At 60.7% G+C, this 23,384-nt stretch overlaps 1 protein-coding gene across 5 annotated transcripts in view; it reads right to left on the bottom strand.

Moving 5' to 3' along the window:
- Positions 1-22,572, bottom strand: part of samd13 (sterile alpha motif domain containing 13) — a 177,826-nt gene extending 155,254 nt beyond the window's left edge. For 4 of the 5 annotated variants that reach the window (XM_059648160.1, XM_059648162.1, XM_059648163.1 and 1 more), the window contains exons 1-2: positions 22,105-22,572; positions 20,324-21,097 (exon numbers count right to left, since the gene is read on the bottom strand). In XM_059648160.1, coding sequence (XP_059504143.1) covers positions 20,324-21,094 — 771 coding nt within the window. In that variant the 5' untranslated portion in view covers positions 21,095-21,097; positions 22,105-22,572. Of the gene's footprint in view, positions 1-20,323; positions 21,098-21,781; positions 21,871-22,104 lie in introns of those variants that run through there. The other variant, XM_059648161.1, reaches the window with a different exon arrangement.
- Between the last annotated feature and the right edge of the window lie 812 nt (positions 22,573-23,384).

Raw genomic sequence — 23,384 nt, 5'->3', positions numbered from 1 at the left:
CCCATCCCTTGACCCAATGTTAAAGCCACAGTGAATGACTACAGCTCACAGCATGCCCCATATCACAGACAGATCCCAGCAATGGCAAAAGGCTGGAAAATTCTTCTTTCAATTCTCTCTACTTTGGTGACATTTGGTTTCAATTACTTAAAGCATTCCAGGAAGATAGTCATCATTTTCTTCTTCTTTAAAAATTAAATGAAATACGCTCCCAATTAGGCAAGGAGGGAGGGACTGAACTTTCATCCAGTTTGCTCAGTATCATAAGGATTAGGAACAGGAGGGGATCAACTGGCCACTTGAACCTGCTCCACCACTCAATAGCATTGTGACTGATCTGACATTCCTCATACCCACTTTCCTACCCATTCCCCTTAACCCCGATTCCCTGACTGATCACGAATTTATCTCCAGCTCTGATGCAGTCATCTAGACTCGAAACAATAGCTTGCTCTCGCTCCATTGTGGTCTCCAGCATTTGTTGTTTTCAGTACAGATTACAAATTCCTCCTCATCTGTTTTACATTAGTGCCCCTTTATTCACAGGCTATACCCACTGGGCCTAGACTCTCCCATGAGGGGAAACATCCTCTCAACAGTTACTCTGTCAAACCCCTTAAGAATTCCATATGTTTTAATGAGAACATCTCTCATTCTTCTGAACTCCAGTGAGTAGAGTCCCAAACTGATCAATCTTTGCTCATAAAACAATCCATTTCTGATGAAGGGTCTAGGCCCAAAACATCAGCTTTTGTGCTCCTAAGATGCTGCATGGCCTGCTGTGTTCATCCAGCTCCACACTTTGTTATCTCTCCCATATCTAATGAACCTTCTCTGAACTGCCTCCAGTTAAATAATGTCTTTTGGAGTCACAGAGATGTACAGCACAGAATTAGATCCTTGGGTCCAAATTATCCATGCTGACCATATATCCTAGATTAATCTAGTCCCATTTGCAAGCATTTGGCTCATATCCCTCTAAACCCTTCCTATTCATATACCCATCCAGATGCCTTTTAAACATTGTAATTTTAACAGCCCCCAACATTTCCTCTGGCAGCTCAGTCCGCACCACCCTCTGTGTGAAAACATTGCCCCTACAGGCCCTTTTAAATCTTTCCCCTCTCGCCTTAAATCTATGCCCTGTAGTTTTGGGCTCCCCTATCCTGGGAAAAGACCTTGATATTCACCCTATCTATGCCTCTCATGAGTTTATAAGCCTCTATAAGGTCACCCCCCGCCTCTGATGCTCCAGGGTAAAATAGCCCCAGCCTATTCAGCCTCTCCCTGGCAACATCTTTGTAAATCTTTTCTGAACCATTTCAACTTTCACAACATCCTTCCTATTCTTAAACGAGGAGACCAAAACTGCTCACAGCACTCCAGATGGAGTCTACAGCACCGTCTACAGTCGCTATCAGATCTTGACCATGGCAGATTCTGGAACCTAGCCACACCAACGGTGGCAGCAGATGTGTGATGACCAGTTTAAAATGCCTTGTTTAAAGGGGTCATCTTTGAAGATGCAACCTACTGACTCTCAAGAGAACATTATAAAATGCCTGATAATAAAATGTGAGGCTGGATGAACACAGCAGGCCAAGCAGCATCTCAGGAGCACAAAAGCTGACGTTTCGGGCCTAGACCCTTCATCAGAGAGGGGGATGGGGTGAGGGTTCTGGAATAAATAGGGAGAGAGGGGGAGGCGGACCAAAGATGGAGAGAAAAGAAGAAACGTGGAGAGGAGAGTATAGGTGGGGAGGTAGGGAGGGGATAGGTCAGTCCAGGGAAGACAGACAGGTCGAGGAGGTTAGTAGGTAGGAAATGGAGGTGCGGCTTGGGGTGGGAGGAAGGGATGGGTGAGAGGAAGAACCGGTTAGGGAGGCAGAGACAGGTTGGACTGGTTTTGGGATGCAGTGGGAGGAGGGGAAGAGCTGGGCTGGGTGTGTAGTGCAGTGGGGGGAGGGGATGAACTGGGCTGGTTTTGGGATGCAGTGGGGCAAGGGGAGATTTTGAAGCTGGTGAAGTCCACATTGATACCATTGGGCTGCAGGGTTCCCAAGCGGAATATGAGTTGCTGTTCCTGCAACCTTCGGGTGGCATCATTGTGGCACTGCAGGAGGCCCATGATGGACATGTCATCTAAAGAATGAGAGGGGGAGTGGAAATGGTTTGCGACTGGGAGATGCAGTTGCTTCTTGCGAACCGAGCGGAGGTGTTCTGCAAAGCGGTCCCCAAGCCTCCGCTTGGTTTCCCCAATGTAGAGGCGGCCACACCGGGTACAGTGGATGCAGTACACCACATTGGCAGATGTGCAGGTGAACCTCTGCATAATGTGGAAAGTCATCTTGGGGCCTGGGATAGGGGTGAGGGGGGGAGGTGTGGGGGCAAGTGTAGCATTTCCTGCGGTTGCAGGGGAAGGTGCCGGGTGTGGTGGGGTTGGAGGGCAGTGTGGAGCGAACAAGGGAGTCACGGAGAGAGTGGTCTCTCCGGAAAGCAGACAGGGGTGGGGATGGAAAAATGTCTTGGGTGGTGGGGTCGGATTGTAGATGGCGGAAGTGTCGGAGGATGATGCGTTGTATCCGGAGGTTGGTGGGGTGGTGTGTGAGAACGAGGGGGATCCTCTTTGGGCGGTTGTGGCGGGGGCGGGGTGTGAGGGATGCGCGGTCAAGGGCGTTCTTGACCACTGTGGGGGGAAATTTGCGGTCCTTGAAGAACTTGGACATCTGGGATGTGCGGGAGTGGAATGCCTCATCGTGGGAGCAGATGCGGCGGAGGCGGAGGAATTGGGAATAGGGGATGGAATTTTTGCAGGAGGGTGGGTGGGAGGAGGTGTATTCTAGGTAGCTGTGGGAGTCGGTGGGCTTGAAGTGGACATCAGTTACAATTATAAAATGCCTGATGGTCGCTGTTTATAAGCCTTGTGAGGGACCATGCCTCCCACACTCCTATAAAGCAATATGAAGTTTTAGCATGCCAAACAAACCCTGGATCCTGTGGACAGAAGATAAACAAATAAGCCACCTCAAATCATTGCTACAAATACTGTAGGGCAGGAACTGGCCATAGCATGGCCCACGCAACACCCTGTATTTGTCTGCTGTACCAACCTCTTAATGACCACAGACTGAGGACTACCGCAACTGAAAGCATGCAGTTCCAACATATATGTACATTTCCAGATAAAATAGGCTGTCTCCTGAATAAATATTTGGAGACAATGTGGAGTCTTGGCTCTGTACCGAATGTAAACTGGTTGGCGTGTGTCCGCCTCTGCTCACAGCCTCCTCCTTCACTGTCTGAGTACAGGCCATACTGGGCACAACGCAAAGGGAGAGGAGAGGGACAGAGAGAGAAACAGGGAGGTGGGAGGGTGTGGGCGGGAAGGGATGGGTGGAGGGGTGGGGGGGGTGGATGGGAGGGAGGAGAGAGAGCAAGACGGACATGGGAGGGGAGGGGGAGAAGAGAGAGAGAGAGAGAGAGAGAGAGGGGAGAGAGAGAGAGGGGAGAGAGAGAGAAAGAGAGGGGAGAGAGGAGAGAGGACAGAGAGAGAGGAGAGAGGACAGAGAGAGAGGAGAGAGGACAGAGAGAGAGGGGAGAGGACAGAGAGAGAGGGGAGAGGACAGAGAGAGAGGGGAGAGGACAGAGAGAGAGGGGAGAGGACAGAGAGAGAGGGGAGAGGACAGAGAGAGAGGGGAGAGGACAGAGAGAGAGGGGAGAGGACAGAGAGAGGGGAAGAGAGAGAGGAAGAGAGAGAGAGAGAGAGAGGAAGAGGGAGAGGGAAAAAAGGAGGGAGGGAGGGAGTGGAAGGGGGCAGGATGGAGAGTCCTGACGGCTGTGTTGCCGTCTTGGATTCACAACACAGGTCGTTTTCCTACAAAACTACTGTTCCACTCGTGCTATAGAAAAATTGCCACAGTAAATAGCATTATGGGGAAATCACTGCAGAAAGTTTGTATTATCTAAACATTGTGTATTATTCATCAATCACATTGCAGCAAATTTGCGATAACGAAACACGCATCATAGCAGACTACCCGTGTCTTTTCCAGGCTACAGAGGAACTTGCTGTGGGAGGGGAAACAGCGAGTTGAAGTGATCCATGTAGGTACCAATGATACAGGCAGAAAGAGGAAAGGGGTTCTGCTGAGAGAAATATGAGCACCTCGGGGCTAAATTAAAATGCTGAACCAAAAAAAAGTCTCCGAGTGACTACATGAACCATGGACAAACAGGAACAAGGTCAATAAGGCTAAAGAGGTAAACACACGGCTCAAAGATTATTGTGGGAGAAACAGGGAATATTTGCACCAGCACTGGGGAAGCAGGGAGCTGTTCCAAAGGGACAAGCTCCACCTGAATTACACTGGGACCAGGGTCCTGGGAAACCATATCACGAGGGCCATGGATACAGCTTTAAATTATATAGCAGGGCTGTGGGTTCAGTTGCATGGAAAATTATGGAAAACATAAAGGGGGTAGAGAGCTCATCAGAAGTTACAGTTTTCAGATCAAGTAACAGGTCAGGAATAATGGAAAGGGTCAGGAATCTAACTCCAGGCACAGCAGATAAGGGGACAACTATGAGAATAGGAGGTAGTCAATGCAGGACTGAGGGTGTTGCACTTAAACCCATGCTGTATCAGAAGCAAGGTAAATCAACTTGTAGGGCAGAGTGAAATTGGCAGGTACAATGTTGTGGGTATCACAGAGACGTGGTTTGCAAGAGGAGCGTAGCTGGGAGCTAAACATCCAACATCCTAGCGAAACGACAGGCAGATGGGCAGAGGGGGCGGGGTTGCCTTGTTACTAAGAAATGAAATTACATCATTGGCAAGCGCTGGTAAAGAGTCAGATGGTGTAGAATCCGTGTGGGTAGGGCCGAGAAACCTCAGGAGGAGAAAAGATCCTGATGGGAGTTATGTACAGGCCTCCTAGCAGTGGTCAGGAGGTGGGGAAGAAATTAACCAGGAGACAGATAATAAAATGTGAGGCTGGATGAACACAGCAGGCCAAGCAGCATCTCAGGAGCACAAAAGCTGACGTTTCGGGCCTAGACCCTTCATCAGAGACGGGGATGGGGTGAGGGTTCTGGAATAAATAGGGAGAGACGGGAAGGCGGACTGAAGATGGATATAGGAGAAGATAGGTGGAGAGGAGAGTATAGGTGGGGAGGTAGGGAGGGGATAGGTCGGTCCAGGGAAGACGGACAGGTCAAGGAGGTGGGATGAGGTTAATAGGTAGGAGATGGAGGTGCGGCTTGGGGTGGGAGGAAGGGATGGGTGAGAGGAAGAACAGGTTAGGGTGGCAGGGGCGAGCTGGGCTGGTTTTGGGATGCAGTGGGGGAGGGGGAGGTTTTGAAGCTGGTGAAGTCCACATTGATACCATTGGGCTGCAGGGTTCCCAAGCGGAATATGAGTTGCTGTTCCTGCAGCCTTCGGGTGGCATCATTGTGGCACTGCAGGAGGCCCATGATGGACATGTCATCTAAGGAATGGGAGGGGGAGTTAAACTGATTTGCGACTGGGAGGTGCAGTTGTTTGTTGCAAACTGAGCGGAGGTGTTCTGCAAAGCAGTCCCCAAGCCTCCGCTTGGTTTCCCCAATGTAGAGGGAGCCACACCGGATACAATGGATACAGTATACCACATTGGCAAATGTGCAGGTGAACCTCTGTTTAATGTGGAATGTCATCTTGGGGCCTGGGATGGGGGTGAGGGGGGAGGTGTGGGGGCATGTGTAGCACTTCCTGCGGTTGCAGGGGAAGGTGCCGGGTGTGGTGGGGTTGGAGGGCAGTGTGGAGCGAACAAGGGAGTCACGGAGAGAGTGGTCTCTCCGGAAAGCAGACAAGGGAGGGGATGGAAAAATGTCTTGGGTGGTGGGGTCGGATTGTAGATGGCGGAAGTGTCGGAGGATGATGCGTTGTACCTGGAGGTTGGTGGGGTGGTATGTGAGGACGAGGGGGATCCTCTTGGGGCAGTAATTAGAGAAAGCAAGTCAGAAAGACACTATTACAACAATCATGGGGCTCTTCAATACACTGGTGGATGGGGTAAATCGGCTCAACGCTGTGGGCTGAAGGGCCTGTACTGTTCTATGTTCTAAGTCAGGTTGGCAGCAGGTCTCAGCAAAAGGAATTCATGGAATAGCTTTGAGACTTTTTTGGAGCAGCTTGTGGTAGAGCCCATTAGGGAACAGGCAATTCTGGGTCTGCTGGTGTGTAATGGGACAGACTTGATTCAGAGGCTGAAGGTGAAAGATCCCCTAGCGGGGCAGTGACCATAATATGTTAGAATTAACCCTGTAGTTTGAGAAGAAGAAACTGGAGTAAAGGGAAGTATGAAGACATAAGGAGAATGACTCCTGAGACGCTGCTTGGCCTGCTGTGTTCATCCAGCTCCACACTTTGTTATAGGGGAATGGCTCTCTGGTGCTTCAGGTGTGGTGTCCCTCACCCTGAACCAGGAGGCCCAGGTCCAAATCCCACCTGCTCCAGTGATGTGTAATACCATTCCTCTGAACATGTTGATTAGGAAAAATAATTTCATTTTAAAATCTCAAAGGCGTGAGAGAGGAGCTGGCCAGAGTCGACTGGAAGGGGAATACAGCAGCGAAGACACTGGAGCAACAATGGCAGGGGTTTCTGGGGATAATTTGGGAGGCACGGCAGAAATTCATCCCAAGGAAGGAGAAACATACTAACGGGAGGGCACAGCAAACACACCTAACAAGACAAGTCAGGGCTAGAACAAAAGCAAAGGGAGAAAACATCCAATGTGGTGACGATTCATGGGAAGCCAGAGGATTAGGTAGCCTTTACAGAGTTGCAGAGGATTACTAAAGCGGCAACAAGATGGGAGAAGATGAAATAGAAGAAGGGAGTAAGCTAGCTAGAAATATGAAAGATGATTGCAAGAGCTTTTTTTTAAAGAAATCTAACAGGTAAGAGAGAGAAGATTGGACAACAGACTGTTGGAAAATGAGGCTGGGGAGGTAGCAATAGGGAACCAAGAAATGGCGGAGGAACTGAACAGGGGCATTGCATCAGTTTTCACAGGGGAAGAGACAAGCAGCAAACCAGAACTCACGAGTGCCCGGGGGGAAAGCGGTAAGTGTAACAGTCATCGTTAAGGAGAAGGTGCTGGGGAAGCTGAAAGGTCCGAAGGTGGATAAATGCTTGGAGAAGATGGACTACAGTCCAGAAGGGGTTAGCTGAGGAGTTTGCAGAGGTGGTGATCTTTCAGGAATCACTGGAGTCAGGGAAGATCCCAGAGGACTGGAAAATGGTAAATGTAACACCCTGTTAAAGCATGTCAAATCTGTTTTGGGATCAACTGAATCCCTTGAATATAGACAGTGCAGGAGTACATTTAAGAGGAAAATCAGAAGGGCAACAAGGAAACACGAGATATCTTTGGCAGCTACAGTTAAGATAATCGCTTTGGATTCTCCTTAAGAGAGTATATTAAGGGCAAAAAGTGTACCTACGGAGAGAACAGGGCCCCTTAAACACTGTCAACAAGGCTGTCTATGTGTAGACCCACAGGAGATAGGCACGGCCCTAAATGAATATTTCACGTCTGTATTTCCTGTGGAGAAAGCATGAAAGCGAGTGAACTTGGGGAAAGAAATACCAAAGTCGTGGAAAGGATCCATATTTACAGAAGAGGCAGCGCTGGAGGCCTCAGCACAAATTCATCTCCAGGACAGGATCAAGCACATCGTAGCACATTGTGGGAAGCTGGGGAAGAAACTGCAGGGAGCCTCTAGCTGAGATATTTGTATCACTGACAGCCACAGGTGAGACTGGAGGCTAGCTGATGTTGTGTCACTATTTAAGGGAGGCTCCAAGGTAAACCCAGGGAACTACAGACCAGAGACTGATGTCAGAAGTAGGCAAGTTGTTGAAGGGGATTCTGACTCACAGAATTGATATGCGTTTGGAAAGGCAAGGACTGATTAGGGACAGTCAGCGTGGTTTTGTGCATGGGAAATTGTCTCTCACAAACTTGATTGAGTCTAATGAAGAGGTGGAAAGTACGAGGCTTTTTCCCAGGGTGGAGAGGCCAACTAGGGGGCACAGGTTCAAGGCACGAGGTGGGAGGGAAGTTTAAAAGAAAAATGCGAGGCAAGGTTTTCCACACAAAGGGTGATGAGTGCCTGGAATGGGTTACCAGAGGAGGAGGTGGAAGCCGACACAGTAGCAGCTTTCAAGAAGCACGTGGACGAATACACGAACAGGAAGGGAATAGAGGGATATGGATCCTGTAAGTGAAGGCAGTTTTAGTGTGGAAGGGCAAAGTGTGTCAGTGCAGGCTTGGACAGTGAAAGGGCCTGTTCCTGCGCTGTTATTGTTCTTTGTTCTTAGGGAATCAAGAATATAAATGAGCACAGCGCAGTAGACACAGGCTTTAGCAAAGCCTTTGACAAGGTTCTGCATCATACACAGGTTAGTAAGGTTAGATCACATGGAACCCAGGTAGAGTTAGGTAACTGAAATTGAATTGACAGTGGGAGACTGAGTGTGATGGTAAAAAGTTGTTGTTCAGACTGTAGACTTGTGACCAGGAGTGTCCCACCGGGATCAGTGCTGGGTCCACTGTCGTTCACCATTAATACAAATGATTTGGATGAGAACGTGCCAGGCGTGGTTACTGAGTTTGTGGAGGACACCAAGATTGGTGGCACAGTGGATGACGATGAAGGTTATCTAAGAGTAGAATGGGATCTTGATCAACTGGGCCATTGAGCCGAGAAGTGGCAGATTGAGATTAATTTAGATAAATACAAGGTGCTGCATTTTGGGAAGACAAACCCAGGGTGGACTTACAGCATAAATGTCAGGTCCTAGCGAGTGTTGTTGAACAGAGGCACCTCAGGGTGCAGGTGCATAGCTCTTTGAAAGTGGCATCACAGGTAGACAGGATGGTGAAGGCGGCTTTGTGCACATTTGCCTTCATCAGGCAGAGCAGTGAGTACGGGAGCTGGCACATCACGCGACAGCTGTACAAGATATTGGTTAGGCCATATCTGGAGTGCTGCATCCAACTCTGGTCACCCCACTACGGGAAGGATGTTATTAAACTGGAAAGGGTGCAAAAGGAAGAAGATTTACAAAGATGTCACTGAGATGGAGGGCTTGCGTTAGAAGGAGAAGCTGAATAGACTGGAGCATCAGAGGCCAAGGGGTGACCTTATAGAGGTTTATAAAATCACGAGGGGCATGGATAGGGTGAATAGCCGAGGTCTATTCCCCAGGGTAGGGGAATCCAGAGCTAGAGGGCATAGGTTTAAGGTGAGTGGAGAAAATATTTAAAAGTGACCCGAGGGGCAACATTTTCACAAAGAGGGGGGTATGTGCGGATGGAACGAGTTGCCAGTGGACAGGGGAATACAATTATAACACTTAAAAGGCACTTGGACAGGTACATGGATCAGAAAGGTTTAGAGGGATGTGGGCCAAATGCAGGCAAATGGATTATTTCCGTTTGGGAAATCTGACTGACATGGACGAGTTGAGCTGAAGAGTCTGTCCCTGTGCTCTGCAACATAGAGTCTGATTAGCCTGATCACGGTCATTGTAAGAGGCCAACATGAAGGATGAGGTTGTGTAGTACATGGAGATGGATGGGGCTGCAGAGCTGAGTCAGCACAGCCTTGTCAAAGTGTGGTCATGAACAATAAATCTGCTGAGGATGCTACGAGCAAATTAGACAAAGAAACGCTGGTGGAAGTGATCGATTTGGATTTCCTCAATAAGAGAACAGCCTCTGGCATTAGGGACAATGTACTGGCATGGACAGAGGATTGGCTGACTGGCAGAGAGCAGAGAGTGAGAATAAAGGGGTTTTTTTCAGGTCCAGCTGGTGGCTAGTGGACCTCCGCAAGGATCAATGTTGGGGCCAAAACTCTTGACATTATACATGAACGACATGGCCAAAGAAACTGAGAGCATTGTTGTTAAGTTTGCAGTCGAGACAAAGATAGGTGAGGAACAGGTAACGCTGAGGAAGTGGGGTAACTACTGAAGGACGTGGACAGGCTGGGAGGGCAGGCAAAGAGGTGGCTGATGGAATACAATGTGGGAAAGTGTGAGGTTATGCTCTTTGGTAGGAGGCATAGAGGTGTAGACTATTTTCTAAATGGGGAAAGACTTTGGAAATTTGAAAGACAAAGAGACTGTGGAGTCCTGGTCCAGGATTCTCTCAGGGTTAGCGTACAGGGAGAGCAGGAGATTGAGAAGACAAACGCAATGTTGGTATTCCTTTCAGATGGGTTCGAACACAACAACAGGGATGTACTGCTGAGGATGAATATAGCTCTGGTCAAATCATATTTGGAACATTGAGAGTGGTTTGGGCCCTATATCTAAGGAAGCATACGTTGCACTTGGAGGGGATCAAGTGGAGGTTTAGAAGAATGATTCCAGGGATGAGGATCAGTTGAGGACTCTGGGTCATACTCAAGAGTTTAGAGGGATGAGGGGGGATCTGAGTGAAACCAACAGAAAACTGAGAGGGCTGGATAGAGAAGATGTGGAGAAGATATTTTCACTAGTACGGCGAGATGAGGCCCGGAGGGCACAGCCTCAGAATGAAGGCACGGTCCTTTAGACCTGAGATGAGAGGACGGAAGACACGTCATTGAGTTTCTTTAAGACAGAGACAGGTTGGAAGAAGGGAGGGAAGGGGAGGACAGGGAGGGGAGGTAGGGGGAGGGTTGGGGTAGTAGGGAGGGGAAGGGAGAATGAGTGGAGGATAGAACAGAGGAGGGCGGGAAGCAGGGGAGAGAGTATGGGGGAGCGAAGGGGGAGGAGGGGAGGGGGTAGGAAGCCAGACAAGGGGGCGGGCAAGATGGCAGGGTGTGGGGGAGAAGGGAAATGGGGACGACAAGTACAAGTAAGGAGAGAAGAGCTGGGACAATGTAAAGGGTGAAGGAGGGAAGGTGGAGAAAGAGGGTGAACTGAGGAGGTGGGGGGGAAGGGGAAGGAAGGGGGGAGAAGAAACGGGGAGGGGCAAGGGGAAGAAACAGTGGGGGGGCGAGGGGGAAGAAACGGTGGGGGGGAGAAACGGTGGGGGGGGGAGAAACTGGGGGGGGGGGCGCGGGGGGGAAGAAACTTGGGGGGGCGCGGGGGGGAAGAAACTGGGGGGGCGCGGTGGGGAAGAAACTGGGGGGGCGCGGGGGGGGAAGAAACTGGGGGGGCGCGGGGGGGGAAGAAACTGGGGGGGCGCGGGGGGGGGGAGAAACTGGGGGGGCGCGGGGGGGGGAGAAACTGGGGGGGCGCGGGGGGGGGAGAAACTGGGGGGGCGCGGGGGGGGGAGAAACTGGGGGGGCGCGGGGGTGAAGAAACTGGGGGGGCGCGGGGGGGGAAGAAACTGGGGGGGCGCGGGGGGGGAAGTAACTGGGGGGGCGCGGGGGGGGAAGAAACTGGGGGGGCGCGGGGGGGGAAGAAACTGGGGGGGCGCGGGGGGGGAAGAAACTGGGGGGGCGCGGGGGGGGAAGAAACTGGGGGGGCGCGGGGGGGGGAAGAAACTGGGGGGGCGCGGGGGGGGGAAGAAACTGGGGGGGCGCGGGGGGGGAAGAAACTGGGGGGGCGCGGGGGGGGAAGAAACTGGGGGGGCGCGGGGGGGGAAGAAACTGGGGGGGCGCGGGGGGGGAAGAAACTGGGGGGGCGCGGGGGGGGAAGAAACTGGGGGGGCGGAAGAAACTGGGGGGGCGCGGGGGGCGCGGGGTGGGAAGAAACTGGGGGGGCGCGGGGGGGGAAGAAACTGGGGGGGCGCGGGGGGGGAAGAAACTGGGGGGTCGCGGGGGGGGAAGAAACTGGGGGGTCGCGGGGGGGGAAGAAACTGGGGGGGTCGCGGGGGGGAAGAAACTGGCTGGGTCGCGGGGGGGAAGAAACTGGGGGGGAGGAAACGGGGGGGGGAGGAAACGGGGGGGGGAGGAAACGGGGGGGGGGAGGAAACGGGGGGGGGAGGAAACGGGGGGGGGGAGGAAACGGGGGGGGGAGGAAACGGGGGGGGGGAGGAAACGGGGGGGGGGAGGAAACGGGGGGGGGAGGAAACGGGGGGGGGAGGAAACGGGGGGGGGAGGAAACGGGGGGGGGGAGGAAACGGGGGGGGGAGGAAACGGGGGGGGGAGGAAACGGGGGGGAGTGGGGGGAGAAGGGGAGGATGGGCAGGAAGGAAGGGCGATGGGGATTGGGAGGTGGAGAAGGCGGTGGGGGTGTGAGATTAAAAAGATGGGGACGTGAGGACACCTAGGGGGTGGGGGGGGCGGAGAAGGAGGGGGGGCGGAGAAGGAGGGGGGGCGGAGAAGGAGGGGGGGCGGAGAAGGAGGGGGGGCGGAGAAGGAGGGGGGGCGGAGAAGGAGGGGGGGCGGAGAAGGAGGGGGGCGGAGAAGGAGGGGGGCGGAGAAGGAGGGGGGCGGAGAAGGAGGGGGGCGGAGAAGGGGGGGGCGGAGAAGGGGGGGGCGGAGAAGGGGGGGGGCGGAGAAGGGGGGGGGCGGAGAAGGGGGGGGGCGGAGAAGGGGGGGGCGGAGAAGGGGGGGGCGGAGAAGGGGGGGGCGGAGAAGGGGGGGGCGGAGAAGGGGGGGGCGGAGAAGGGGGGGGCGGAGAAGGGGGGGGCGGAGAAGGGGGGGGCGGAGAAGGGGGGGGGCGGAGAAGGGGGGGGGCGGAGAAGGGGGGGGGCGGAGAAGGGGGGGGGCGGAGAAGGGGGGGGGCGGAGAAGGGGGGGGGGCGGAGAAGGGGGGGGGCGGAAAAGGGGGGGGGCGGAGAAGGGGGGGGGCGGAGAAGGGGGGGGGCGGAGAAGGGGGGGGGCGGAGAAGGGGGGGGGCGGAGAAGGGGGGGGGGGCGGAGAAGGGGGGGGGGCGGAGAAGGGGGGGGGGCGGAGAAGGGGGGGGGGCGGAGAAGGGGGGGGGGCGGAGAAGGGGGGGGCGGAGAAGGGGGGGGCGGAGAAGGGGGGGGCGGAGAAGGGGGGGGCGGAGAAGGGGGGGGGCGGAGAAGGGGGGGGGCGGAGAAGGGGGGGGGCGGAGAAGGGGGGGGGCGGAGAAGGGGGGGGGCGGAGAAGGGGGGGGCGGAGAAGGGGGGGGCGGAGAAGGGGGGGGCGGAGAAGGGGGGGGGCGGGGGGGCGGAGAAGGGGGGGCGGGGGGGCGGAGAAGGAGGGGGCGGGGGGGCGGAGAAGGAGGGGGCGGGGGGGCGGAGAAGGAGGGGGCGGGGGGGCGGAGAAGGAGGGGGCGGGGGGGCGGAGAAGGAGGGGGCGGGGGGGCGGAGAAGGAGGGGGCGGGGGGGCGGAGAAGGAGGGGGCGGGGGGGGCGGAGAAGGAGGGGGCGGGGGGGGCGGAGAAGGAGGGGGCGGGGGGGGCAGAGAAGGAGGGGGCGGGGGGGCAGAGAAGGAGGGGGCGGGGGGGGCAGAGAAGGAGGGGGCGGGGGGGGCAGAGAAGGAGGGGGCGGGGGGGGCAGAGAAGGAGGGGGCGGGGGGGCAGAGAAGGAGGGGGCGGGGGGGCAGAGAAGGAGGGGGCGGGGGGGCAGAGAAGGAGGGGGCGGGGGGGCAGAGAAGGAGGGGGCGGGGGGGCAGAGAAGGAGGGGGCGGGGGGGCAGAGATGGAGGGGGCGGGGGGGCAGAGATGGAGGGGGCGGGGGGGCAGAGATGGAGGGGGCGGGGGGGCAGAGATGGAGGGGGCGGGGGGGCAGAGATGGAGGGGGCGGGGGGGGCAGAGATGGAGGGGGCGGGGGGGGCAGAGATGGAGGGGGCGGGGGGGGCAGAGAAGGAGGGGGCGGGGGGGCAGAGAAGGAGGGGGCGGGGGGGCAGAGAAGGAGGGGGCGGGGGGGCAGAGAAGGAGGGGGCGGGGGGGCAGAGAAGGAGGGGGCGGGGGGGCAGAGAAGGAGGGGGCGGGGGGGCGGGGGGGGCAGAGAAGGAGGGGGCGGGGGGGCAGAGAAGGAGGGGGCGGGGGGGCTGGGGGGGCAGAGAAGGAGGGGGCGGGGGGGCAGAGAAGGAGGAGGCGGGGGGGCAGAGAAGGAGGGGGCGGGGGGGCAGAGAAGGAGGGGGCGGGGGGGCAGAGAAGGAGGGGGCGGGGGGGCAGAGAAGGAGGGGGCGGGGGGGGCAGAGAAGGAGGGGGCGGGGGGGGCAGAGAAGGAGGGGGCGGGGGGGGCAGAGAAGGAGGGGGCGGGGGGGGCAGAGAAGGAGGGGGCGGGGGGGGCAGAGAAGGAGGGGGCGGGGGGGGCAGAGAAGGAGGGGGCGGGGGGGGCAGAGAAGGAGGGGGCGGGGGGGGCAGAGAAGGAGGGGGCGGGGGGGGCAGAGAAGGAGGGGGCGGGGGGGGCAGAGAAGGAGGGGGCGGGGGGGGCAGAGAAGGAGGGGGCGGGGGGGCAGAGAAGGAGGGGGCGGGGGGGCAGAGAAGGAGGGGGCGGGGGGGCAGAGATGGAGGGGGCGGGGGGGGCAGAGATGGAGGGGGCGGGGGGGGCAGAGATGGAGGGGGCGGGGGGGGCAGAGATGGAGGGGGCGGGGGGGCGCGGGGGGCAGAGAAGGAGGGGGCGGGGGGGCAGAGAAGGAGGGGGCGGGGGGGCAGAGAAGGAGGGGGCGGGGGGGCAGAGAAGGAGGGGGCGGGGGGGCAGAGAAGGAGGGGGCGGGGGGGCAGAGAAGGAGGGGGCGGGGGGGCAGAGAAGGAGGGGGCGAAGGAGGAAGGGGGCGAAGGAGGAAGGGGGCGAAGGAGGAAGGGGGCGGGGGGGCGAAGGAGGAAGGGGGCGGGGGGGCGAAGGAGGAAGGGGGCGGGGGGGCGAAGGAGGAAGGGGGCGGGGGGGGCGAAGGAGGAAGGGGGCGGGGGGGCGAAGGAGGAAGGGGGCGGGGGGGCGAAGGAGGAAGGGGGCGGGGGGGCGAAGGAGGAAGGGGGCGGGGGGGCGAAGGAGGAAGGGGGCGGGGGGGCGAAGGAGGATGGGGGCGGGGGGGCGAAGGAGGATGGGGGCGGGGGGGCGAAGGAGGATGGGGGCGGGGGGGCGAAGGAGGAAGGGGGCGGGGGGGCGAAGGAGGAAGGGGGCGGGGGGGCGAAAGAGGAAGGGGGCGGGGGGGCGAAGGAGGAAGGAGGCGGGGGGGCGAAGGAGGAGGGGGCGGGGGGGGCGAAGGAGGAGGGGGCGGGGGGGGCGAAGGAGGAGGGGGCGGGGGGGGCGAAGGAGGAGGGGGCGGGGGGGGCGAAGGAGGAGGGGGCGGGGGGGGCGAAGGAGGAGGGGGCGGGGGGGCGAAGGAGGAGGGGGCGGGGGGGGCGAAGGAGGAGGGGGCGGGGGGGGCGAAGGAGGAGGGGGCCGGGGGGGCGAAGGAGGAGGGGGCGGGGGGGCGAAGGAGGAGGGGGCGGGGGGGGCGAAGGAGGAGGGGGCGGGGGGGGCGAAGGAGGAGGGGGTGGGGGGGCGAAGGAGGAGGGGGTGGGGGGGCGAAGGAGGAGGGGGTGGGGGGGGCGAAGGTGGGGGGGAGAAGGAGGAGGGGGTGGGGGGGGAGAAGGAGGAGGGGGTGGGGGGGGGCGAAGGAGGAGGGGGCGGGGGGGGCGAAGGAGGAGGGGGCGGGGGGGGCGAAGGAGGAGGGGGCGAAGGAGGAGGGGGTGGGGGGGCGAAGGAGGAGGGGGTGGGGGGGGCGAAGGTGGGGGGGGGAGAAGGAGGAGGGGGTGGGGGGGGCGAAGGAGGAGGGGGTGGGGTGGGGCGAAGGAGGAGGGGGGTGGGGGGGTGAAGGAGGAGGGGGCGGGGGGGGGCGAAGGAGGAGGGGGCGGGGGGGGGCGAAGGAGGAGGGGGCGGGGGGGGCGAAGGAGGAGGGGGCGAAGGAGGAGGGGGTGGGGGGGCGAAGGAGGAGGGGGTGGGGGGGGCGAAGGTGGGGGGGGAGAAGGAGGAGGGGGTGGGGGGGGAGAAGGAGGAGGGGGTGGGGGGGGCGAAGGAGGAGGGGGCGGGGGGGGCGAAGGAGGAGGGGGCGGGGGGGGCGAAGGAGGAGGGGGTGGGGGGGGCGAAGGAGGAGGGGGGTGGGGGGGCGAAGGAGGAGGGGGCGGGGGGGGCGAAGGAGGAGGGGGTGGGGGGGCGAAGGAGGAGGGGGTGGGGGGGCGAAGGAGGAGGGGGTGGGGGGGCGAAGGAGGAGGGGGTGGGGGGGCGAAGGTGGGGGGGCAGAAGGAGGAGGGGGTGGGGGGGGAGAAGGAGGAGGGGGTGGGGGGGGCGAAGGAGGAGGGGGCGGGGGGGCGAAGGAGGAGGGGGCGAAGGAGGAGGGGGTGGGGGGGCGAAGGAGGAGGGGGTGGGGGGGCGAAGGAGGAGGGGGTGGGGGGGCGAAGGTGGGGGGGGGAGAAGGAGGAGGGGGTGGGGGGGCGAAGGAGGAGGGGGTGGGGGGGGGCGAAGGAGGAGGGGGGTGGGGGGGTGAAGGAGGAGGGGGCGGGGGGGGGCGAAGGAGGAGGGGGCGGGGGGGGCGAAGGAGGAGGGGGCGAAGGAGGAGGGGGTGGGGGGGCGAAGGAGGAGGGGGTGGGGGGGCGAAGGAGGAGGGGGTGGGGGGGCGAAGGAGGAGGGGGTGGGGGGGGCGAAGGTGGGGGGGGTGAAGGAGGAGGGGGTGGGGGGGGGAGAAGGAGGAGGGGGTGGGGGGGGGCGAAGGAGGAGGGGGCGGGGGGGGCGAAGGAGGAGGGGGTGGGGGGGGCGAAGGAGGAGGGGGGAGAAGGAGGAGGGGGTGGGGGGGGCGAAGGAGGAGGGGGTGGGGGGGGGCGAAGGAGGAGGGGGGTGGGGGGGGCGAAGGAGGAGGGGGCGGCGAAGGAGGAGGGGGCGGGGGGGGCGAAGGAGGGGGCGGGGGGGGGGCGAAGGAGGAGGGGGCGGGGGGGCGAAGGAGGAGGGGGCGGGGGGGGCGAAGGAGGAGGGGGCGGGGGGGGCGAAGGAGGAGGGGGTGGGGGGGCGAAGGAGGAGGGGGTGGGGGGGCGAAGGAGGAGGGGGTGGGGGGGGCGAAGGTGGGGGGGAGAAGGAGGAGGGGGTGGGGGGGGAGAAGGAGGAGGGGGTGGGGGGGGGCGAAGGAGGAGGGGGCGGGGGGGGCGAAGGAGGAGGGGGCGGGGGGGGCGAAGGAGGAGGGGGCGAAGGAGGAGGGGGTGGGGGGGCGAAGGAGGAGGGGGTGGGGGGGGCGAAGGTGGGGGGGGGAGAAGGAGGAGGGGGTGGGGGGGGCGAAGGAGGAGGGGGTGGGGTGGGGCGAAGGAGGAGGGGGGTGGGGGGGTGAAGGAGGAGGGGGCGGGGGGGGGCGAAGGAGGAGGGGGCGGGGGGGGGCGAAGGAGGAGGGGGCGGGGGGGGCGAAGGAGGAGGGGGCGAAGGAGGAGGGGGTGGGGGGGCGAAGGAGGAGGGGGTGGGGGGGGCGAAGGTGGGGGGGGAGAAGGAGGAGGGGGTGGGGGGGGAGAAGGAGGAGGGGGTGGGGGGGGCGAAGGAGGAGGGGGCGGGGGGGGCGAAGGAGGAGGGGGCGGGGGGGGCGAAGGAGGAGGGGGTGGGGGGGGGCGAAGGAGGAGGGGGGTGGGGGGGCGAAGGAGGAGGGGGCGGGGGGGGCGAAGGAGGAGGGGGTGGGGGGGCGAAGGAGGAGGGGGTGGGGGGGCGAAGGAGGAGGGGGTGGGGGGGCGAAGGAGGAGGGGGTGGGGGGGCGAAGGTGGGGGGGCAGAAGGAGGAGGGGGTGGGGGGGGAGAAGGAGGAGGGGGTGGGGGGGGCGAAGGAGGAGGGGGCGGGGGGGCGAAGGAGGAGGGGGCGAAGGAGGAGGGGGTGGGGGGGCGAAGGAGGAGGGGGTGGGGGGGCGAAGGAGGAGGGGGTGGGGGGGCGAAGGTGGGGGGGGGAGAAGGAGGAGGGGGTGGGGGGGCGAAGGAGGAGGGGGTGGGGGGGGGCGAAGGAGGAGGGGGGTGGGGGGGTGAAGGAGGAGGGGGCGGGGGGGGGCGAAGGAGGAGGGGGCGGGGGGGGCGAAGGAGGAGGGGGCGAAGGAGGAGGGGGTGGGGGGGCGAAGGAGGAGGGGGTGGGGGGGCGAAGGAGGAGGGGGTGGGGGGGCGAAGGAGGAGGGGGTGGGGGGGGCGAAGGTGGGGGGGGTGAAGGAGGAGGGGGTGGGGGGGGGAGAAGGAGGAGGGGGTGGGGGGGGGCGAAGGAGGAGGGGGCGGGGGGGGCGAAGGAGGAGGGGGTGGGGGGGGCGAAGGAGGAGGGGGGAGAAGGAGGAGGGGGTGGGGGGGGCGAAGGAGGAGGGGGTGGGGGGGGGCGAAGGAGGAGGGGGGTGGGGGGGGCGAAGGAGGAGGGGGTGGGGGGGGGCGAAGGTGGGGGGGGGCGAAGGAGGCGGGGGTGGGGGGGGCGAAGGAGGAGGGGGGGGCGAAGGAGGAGGGGGGTGGGGGGGCGAAGGAGGAGGGGGGTGGGGGGGGCGAAGGAGGAGGGGGGTGGGGGGGCGAAGGAGGAGGGGGCGGAGGGGGCGAAGGAGGAGGGGGCGAAGGAGGAGGGGGCGAAGGAGGTGGGGGCGAAGGAGGTGGGGGCGAAGGAGGTGGGGGCGAAGGAGGAGGGGGCGAAGGAGGAGGGGGCGAAGGAGGAGGGGGCGGGGGGGCGAAGGAGGAGGGGGCGGGGGGGCGAAGGAGGAGGGGGCGGGGGGGCGAAGGAGGAGGGGGCGGGGGGGCGAAGGAGGAGGGGGCGGGGGGGCGAAGGAGGAGGGGGCGGGGGGGCGAAGGAGGAGGGGGCGGGGGGGGCGAAGGAGGAGGGGGCGAAGGAGGGGGGGGCGAAGGAGGGGGGGGCGAAGGAGGAGGGGGCGAAGGAGGAGGGGGCGAAGGAGGAGGGGGCGAAGGAGGAGGGGGCGAAGGAGGAGGGGGGCGGGGGGGGCGAAGGAGGAGGAGGGGGCGGGGGGGCGAAGGAGGAGGAGGGGGCGGGGGGGGCGAAGGAGGAGGAGGGGGCGGGGGGGCGGAGGAGGAGGGGGCGGGGGGGGCGAAGGAGGAGGAGGGGGCGGGGGGGGCGAAGGAGGAGGAGGGGGCGGGGGGGGCGAAGGAGGAGGAGGGGGCGGGGGGGCGAAGGAGGAGGAGGGGGCGGGGGGGCGAAGGAGGAGGAGGGGGCGGGGGGGCGAAGGAGGAGGAGGGGGCGGGGGGGCGAAGGAGGAGGAGGGGGCGGGGGGGCGGAGGAGGAGGGGGCAGGGGGGGCGGAGGAGGAGGGGGCAGGGGGGGCGGAGGAGGAGGGGGCAGGGGGGGCGGAGGAGGAGGGGGCAGGGGGGGCGGAGGAGGAGGGGGCGGGGTGTTGCGGTGACTGCAATGAGGGGTATGCGGGGGTGAGGGGAGCAAGGAGCGTGAGGTGTGTGAAGGGAGTGGGAGAGTGAGGGAAGTGAGGTGAGAGGTCAGGGGGGTGAGTGAGGGGGGTGAGTGGGTGGGGTTGAGGGGACATGGAGAGATGGGTGCGGAATCTGTGATGTATCCAACTGACAGGGCGTGGGGGTGGTGACGGTACTAGGGATGAGGGTGGTGAGTTGGGGGGGGGAATGAGGGGAGTGACAGGAGTCAGGGTGGGTGGTGAGAGTGCGGGGTGGTTACGGGATTTGGGGGGGTAAAGGTAGTGGGTAGTGGGGGGGGGGTGAATGGGGGCAGTGAGTGGGGGGGAAGGCAGTGAGTGGGGGGGAAATCAGTGAGTGGGGGGGAAATCAGTGAGAGGACGTGGTGGGGGGAGCGGTGAGTGAGGGGGGGTTGTGAGAGGACATGGTGGGGGGGGCAGTGAGTGAGGGGGCCGGTGGTGAGTGAGGCGGGGTGAGGGGACATGGTGAGGGGGGGCAGTGAGTCGGGGGGGGGGGTGAGAGGACATGGTGAGGGGGGGGCAGTGAGTGAGGGGGCCGGCGGTGAGTGAGGGGGGGTGTGAGGACATTGTGGGGGGGGGGCGGTGAGTGAGGGGGGGGTGTGAGGACATGGTGAGGGGGGGCAGTGAGTGAGGGGGCCGGCGGTGAGTGAGGGGGGGGGTGAGAGGACATGGTGAGGGGTGGGCGGTGGGTGAGGAGGCCGGCGGTCAGTGAGGGGGGGCTGAGAGGACATGGTGAGGGGGGGCAGTGAGTGAGGGGGCCGGCGGTGAGTGAGGGGGGGGGTGAGAGGACATGGTGAGGGGGGTCGGTGGGTGAGGAGGCCGGCAGTGAGTGAGGGGGGGCTGAGAGGACATGGTGAGGGGGGGGCGGTGAGTGAGGGGGGGGTGTGAGGACATGGTTGGGGGGGGGCGGTGAGTGAGGGGGGGGTGTGAGGACATGGTGGGGGGGGGCGGTGAGTGAGGGGGGGGTGTGAGGACATGGTGGGGGGGGGCGGTGAGTGAGGGGGGGTCTGGATGCTGTGCTCTGTGTCCCACTCACAGGAAAGCAAAAGCAGGTGAGTCGGTGAAATCTCACCTTGTGGCCAAGTGCAGCGCCTGCTTCTGGCGGCAGCGGTGCCCCTTCAAGCTCCAGCCTCTCCTTCTTCCTCCTCCGCCCAGCAACCGGCCCCGGCCCCGGCCCCGGCCCAGGGGGTGGTGGGGGCAGCAGGTAGTGCCCGGACGCCGTCTGCAGGAGCCGACCCCGGCTGAGTTCCCGCTTCAGTGCCAACTGCAGCCTGGCACGGGCCAACCTCCGGGTTCCGGGAGCCTGCAGGGTTCCGGCAGCGAGGTGCTTCTCAATATCTCGGAGGCTGACCCCTCGCCAACCCTCATCTATCGCCCCTTCCTCCTCCTCCGCTTGCTCCCCAGGCCCTGGAGTGGAATTCTGCCCACTGGGGCTGGAGTATCTGGCGGGTTGCTGCTGGCAGCCGTGGTGTTGCGGCTGCGGCGGGTGGCGTCTCTGGTTCCGCTGCAGGAGCTCGCTGACCGCCTGAACGACGCTCCGGGAGCCCGCCGCCGGGGTCACCGAGCCCGGAGCGCCATCCTCGGGGCTTGCGGGGGCCGCTTTCTTCCTCTGCTTGTTCTTGTACCACTTGGCAGCGTTGCGGTAGCTGTTGGATCCTTTGTATGCCACTTTGATAACTAGCTCGGCCCGGACCAGCTTCTCCAGCTGCTGCTGGGTCTCGGCCGGGGACAGCCCGTGTTTGCGCTCGATCATCCGGCAGATGCGCTCCACATCAGGCCGAGCCTTGCGGGTCCGTAAAGAGTCAATAGTCTCCAAGATCCACTCTTTGTACTGCATCTCCATCGCCTCCAAGAAAAAGACAGACAGACGGGGAGGAGATTGCAATAAAAAAAAATCACTGAATACACAACTTGCAGAAAATAAATAAATAAATAAAACAAGCGCCAGAGAAAAAAGACGCGTGTTGCTTGCAAAATGAAAACTGATTCTCTCTCTCTCTCTCTTCCAAAATAACTCAAAAAAGAAAGAAAGGCGGAAGATCAGTTGTACGCCTGCGTATCCAGCACCCCCCCCTTCCCCAACACTTCCAACGCAAAAAAATTCTTTTATGTTAAAAAAATCCAAACGGGTTTTGTATCAAAGAGAAAGAGAAAAAAATACATAATGTTATTTCAATTTCACCGCGACCTTTTTTATTTTAATTTTAGAGCGACGGTGGAAGACAATGGAGCTCACGCTGTTTTCTCAGTTTTTATTTGGGATTGGATGGGGGGGGGTTTGGTATTTATGAACAAAATGCTGGGGGGGTGGAAATTGGAAACTTGTTGAAGCCTTATTTCATACGTCCTTTTGTTTTATCAAAAAAAATTCTCAAGGAAATCTACATTTGACTGCCCCCCAACCCCCAACAAAACCCCTCTGGGGTAATTTGGGAGGGGGTTAGGTAGAATGAAGAAAGGGTCCCACAGTGACTGATACAGAAAGCGACACATACACACAAAAGCCTTTTCTCATTTTTTTCACTCTCACCTTCAAAAATCTAGATTTTCATCTTGTTTTTAAAAAGAGAGAGAGAGCTTCCTTCCCGATCCAAATTTCAACACCCCACCTCCGCTCACCCACCCCCAATAACCCCCCCCCCCACCGAATACTGCAACCCCAAATATCTGCCTATTGAAAATACAATAAAATCTGCTTCCCTTCCACTCTCCCCACCTTCAGCCCCTACACACACTCGGATTGAAATTTACTCACAAATCGTTTCAATTTCCCCTTTTCCAAAATTCCGCCCACCCCCCAAAACAAAACACACACACAACCCTCTCCACAAATAAAAACCCCTCAGCACTCACTCACACACTCCTCTTGCTAAAAGTCCGGTTTCTCTTCCGACACTTTAATTATTTTTCATTGTGTTGGGAGATTTTTTTTCTCTCTCTTTTTAAAATTTCTCTGCTGTGATCGGGAATCTCTCTCTCTCTCTCCTTCCTCCTCCTAGTTTGCAGGTTGCGATGCTCCTGGCTGCTGGATTTTTGTCTGTTGTTGGGGAGGTGGTGTAGAGAGGTTACGGATTTGGTTCGCCTTCTCTCTCTCTCTGTCTGTGCGTGTGACGGCAGGAACCGCTGCTTTTAATTCAACAGAAACCTCTTCGAGTGAGTTACCCTTCGCCTCCCCTCACATTTAACTCTTTCCACCTCCTCAAGTTCCGGGAGGGGGCTTTCCACCCTGTTCACACCCCATCCTCCCTCCCAAGCTCGAAGCTCCTAAGGATTTTGGCCGGTCCCACAGTCCAGATGTTCGGGGAAAACACACGCACTTGGGCGCGGATCACAGAACAACGGCAAGAGACGAGAGAGAGAGAGAGAAATCTGGAAAAAGCGCTTCTGAAATCACTCGGGCAAGGTGCGGGGCGAGGTGCATTGCCGTAGCGCCCATCGCGGGATTGTCAGCGCTTCCGAACGCGGCGGGAACTCTTATCTGCTCCCCATTTGTTTCTCTGAGTTCACCCTTTGCCAGTATTTTCAAAGTGTTGGAGGGTGGGAAGTGCCAGCAACCAGTTTACATAGAAGCACAGAAAATAGGTGCGGGAGTAGGCCACTCGGCCCTTCGACCCTGCACCACCGTTCAATACGGAAATGGCTGATCATGCAATCTCAGTATCCCACTGGCACCTTCTCCCCATGCCCCTCGATCCCTTTAGCCACAAGGTCCATGTCCAGCTCCCACTTGTATATATCTAATGAACTGGCTCCTGACAGCTTCCTGTGGGAGAGAATTCCACAAGTTCACAACTCACCTAGTGAAGAAATTCTTCCTCATCTCAGTCCTGAATGGCTTACCTCTTTTTCTTAGACAGTGACCCCTTGTTCTGGATTTCCCCAACATCGGGAACATTGTTCCTGCATCTAGCCTGTCCAGTCCCGTCAGGATTTTATATGTTTCCACAAGATCCCCCCTCATTTTCAAAATTCCAGTGACTCCAAGCCTATTCAATCCAGTCTTTCCTCATATGTCAGCCCTGCCATCCTGGGAATCAGTCTAGTGAACCTTTACTGGACTCCCTCAATAGCGAGAATGTCCTTCCTCAGGCTAGGAGACCAAAACTGCACACAATACTCAAGGTGTGGACTTA

This window comes from Stegostoma tigrinum, chromosome 8 (assembly GCF_030684315.1).
Source record: "Stegostoma tigrinum isolate sSteTig4 chromosome 8, sSteTig4.hap1, whole genome shotgun sequence".
Classification (NCBI taxonomy): domain Eukaryota; kingdom Metazoa; phylum Chordata; class Chondrichthyes; order Orectolobiformes; family Stegostomatidae; genus Stegostoma; species Stegostoma tigrinum.
This window is presented reverse-complemented; position numbering and strand designations above follow the sequence as displayed.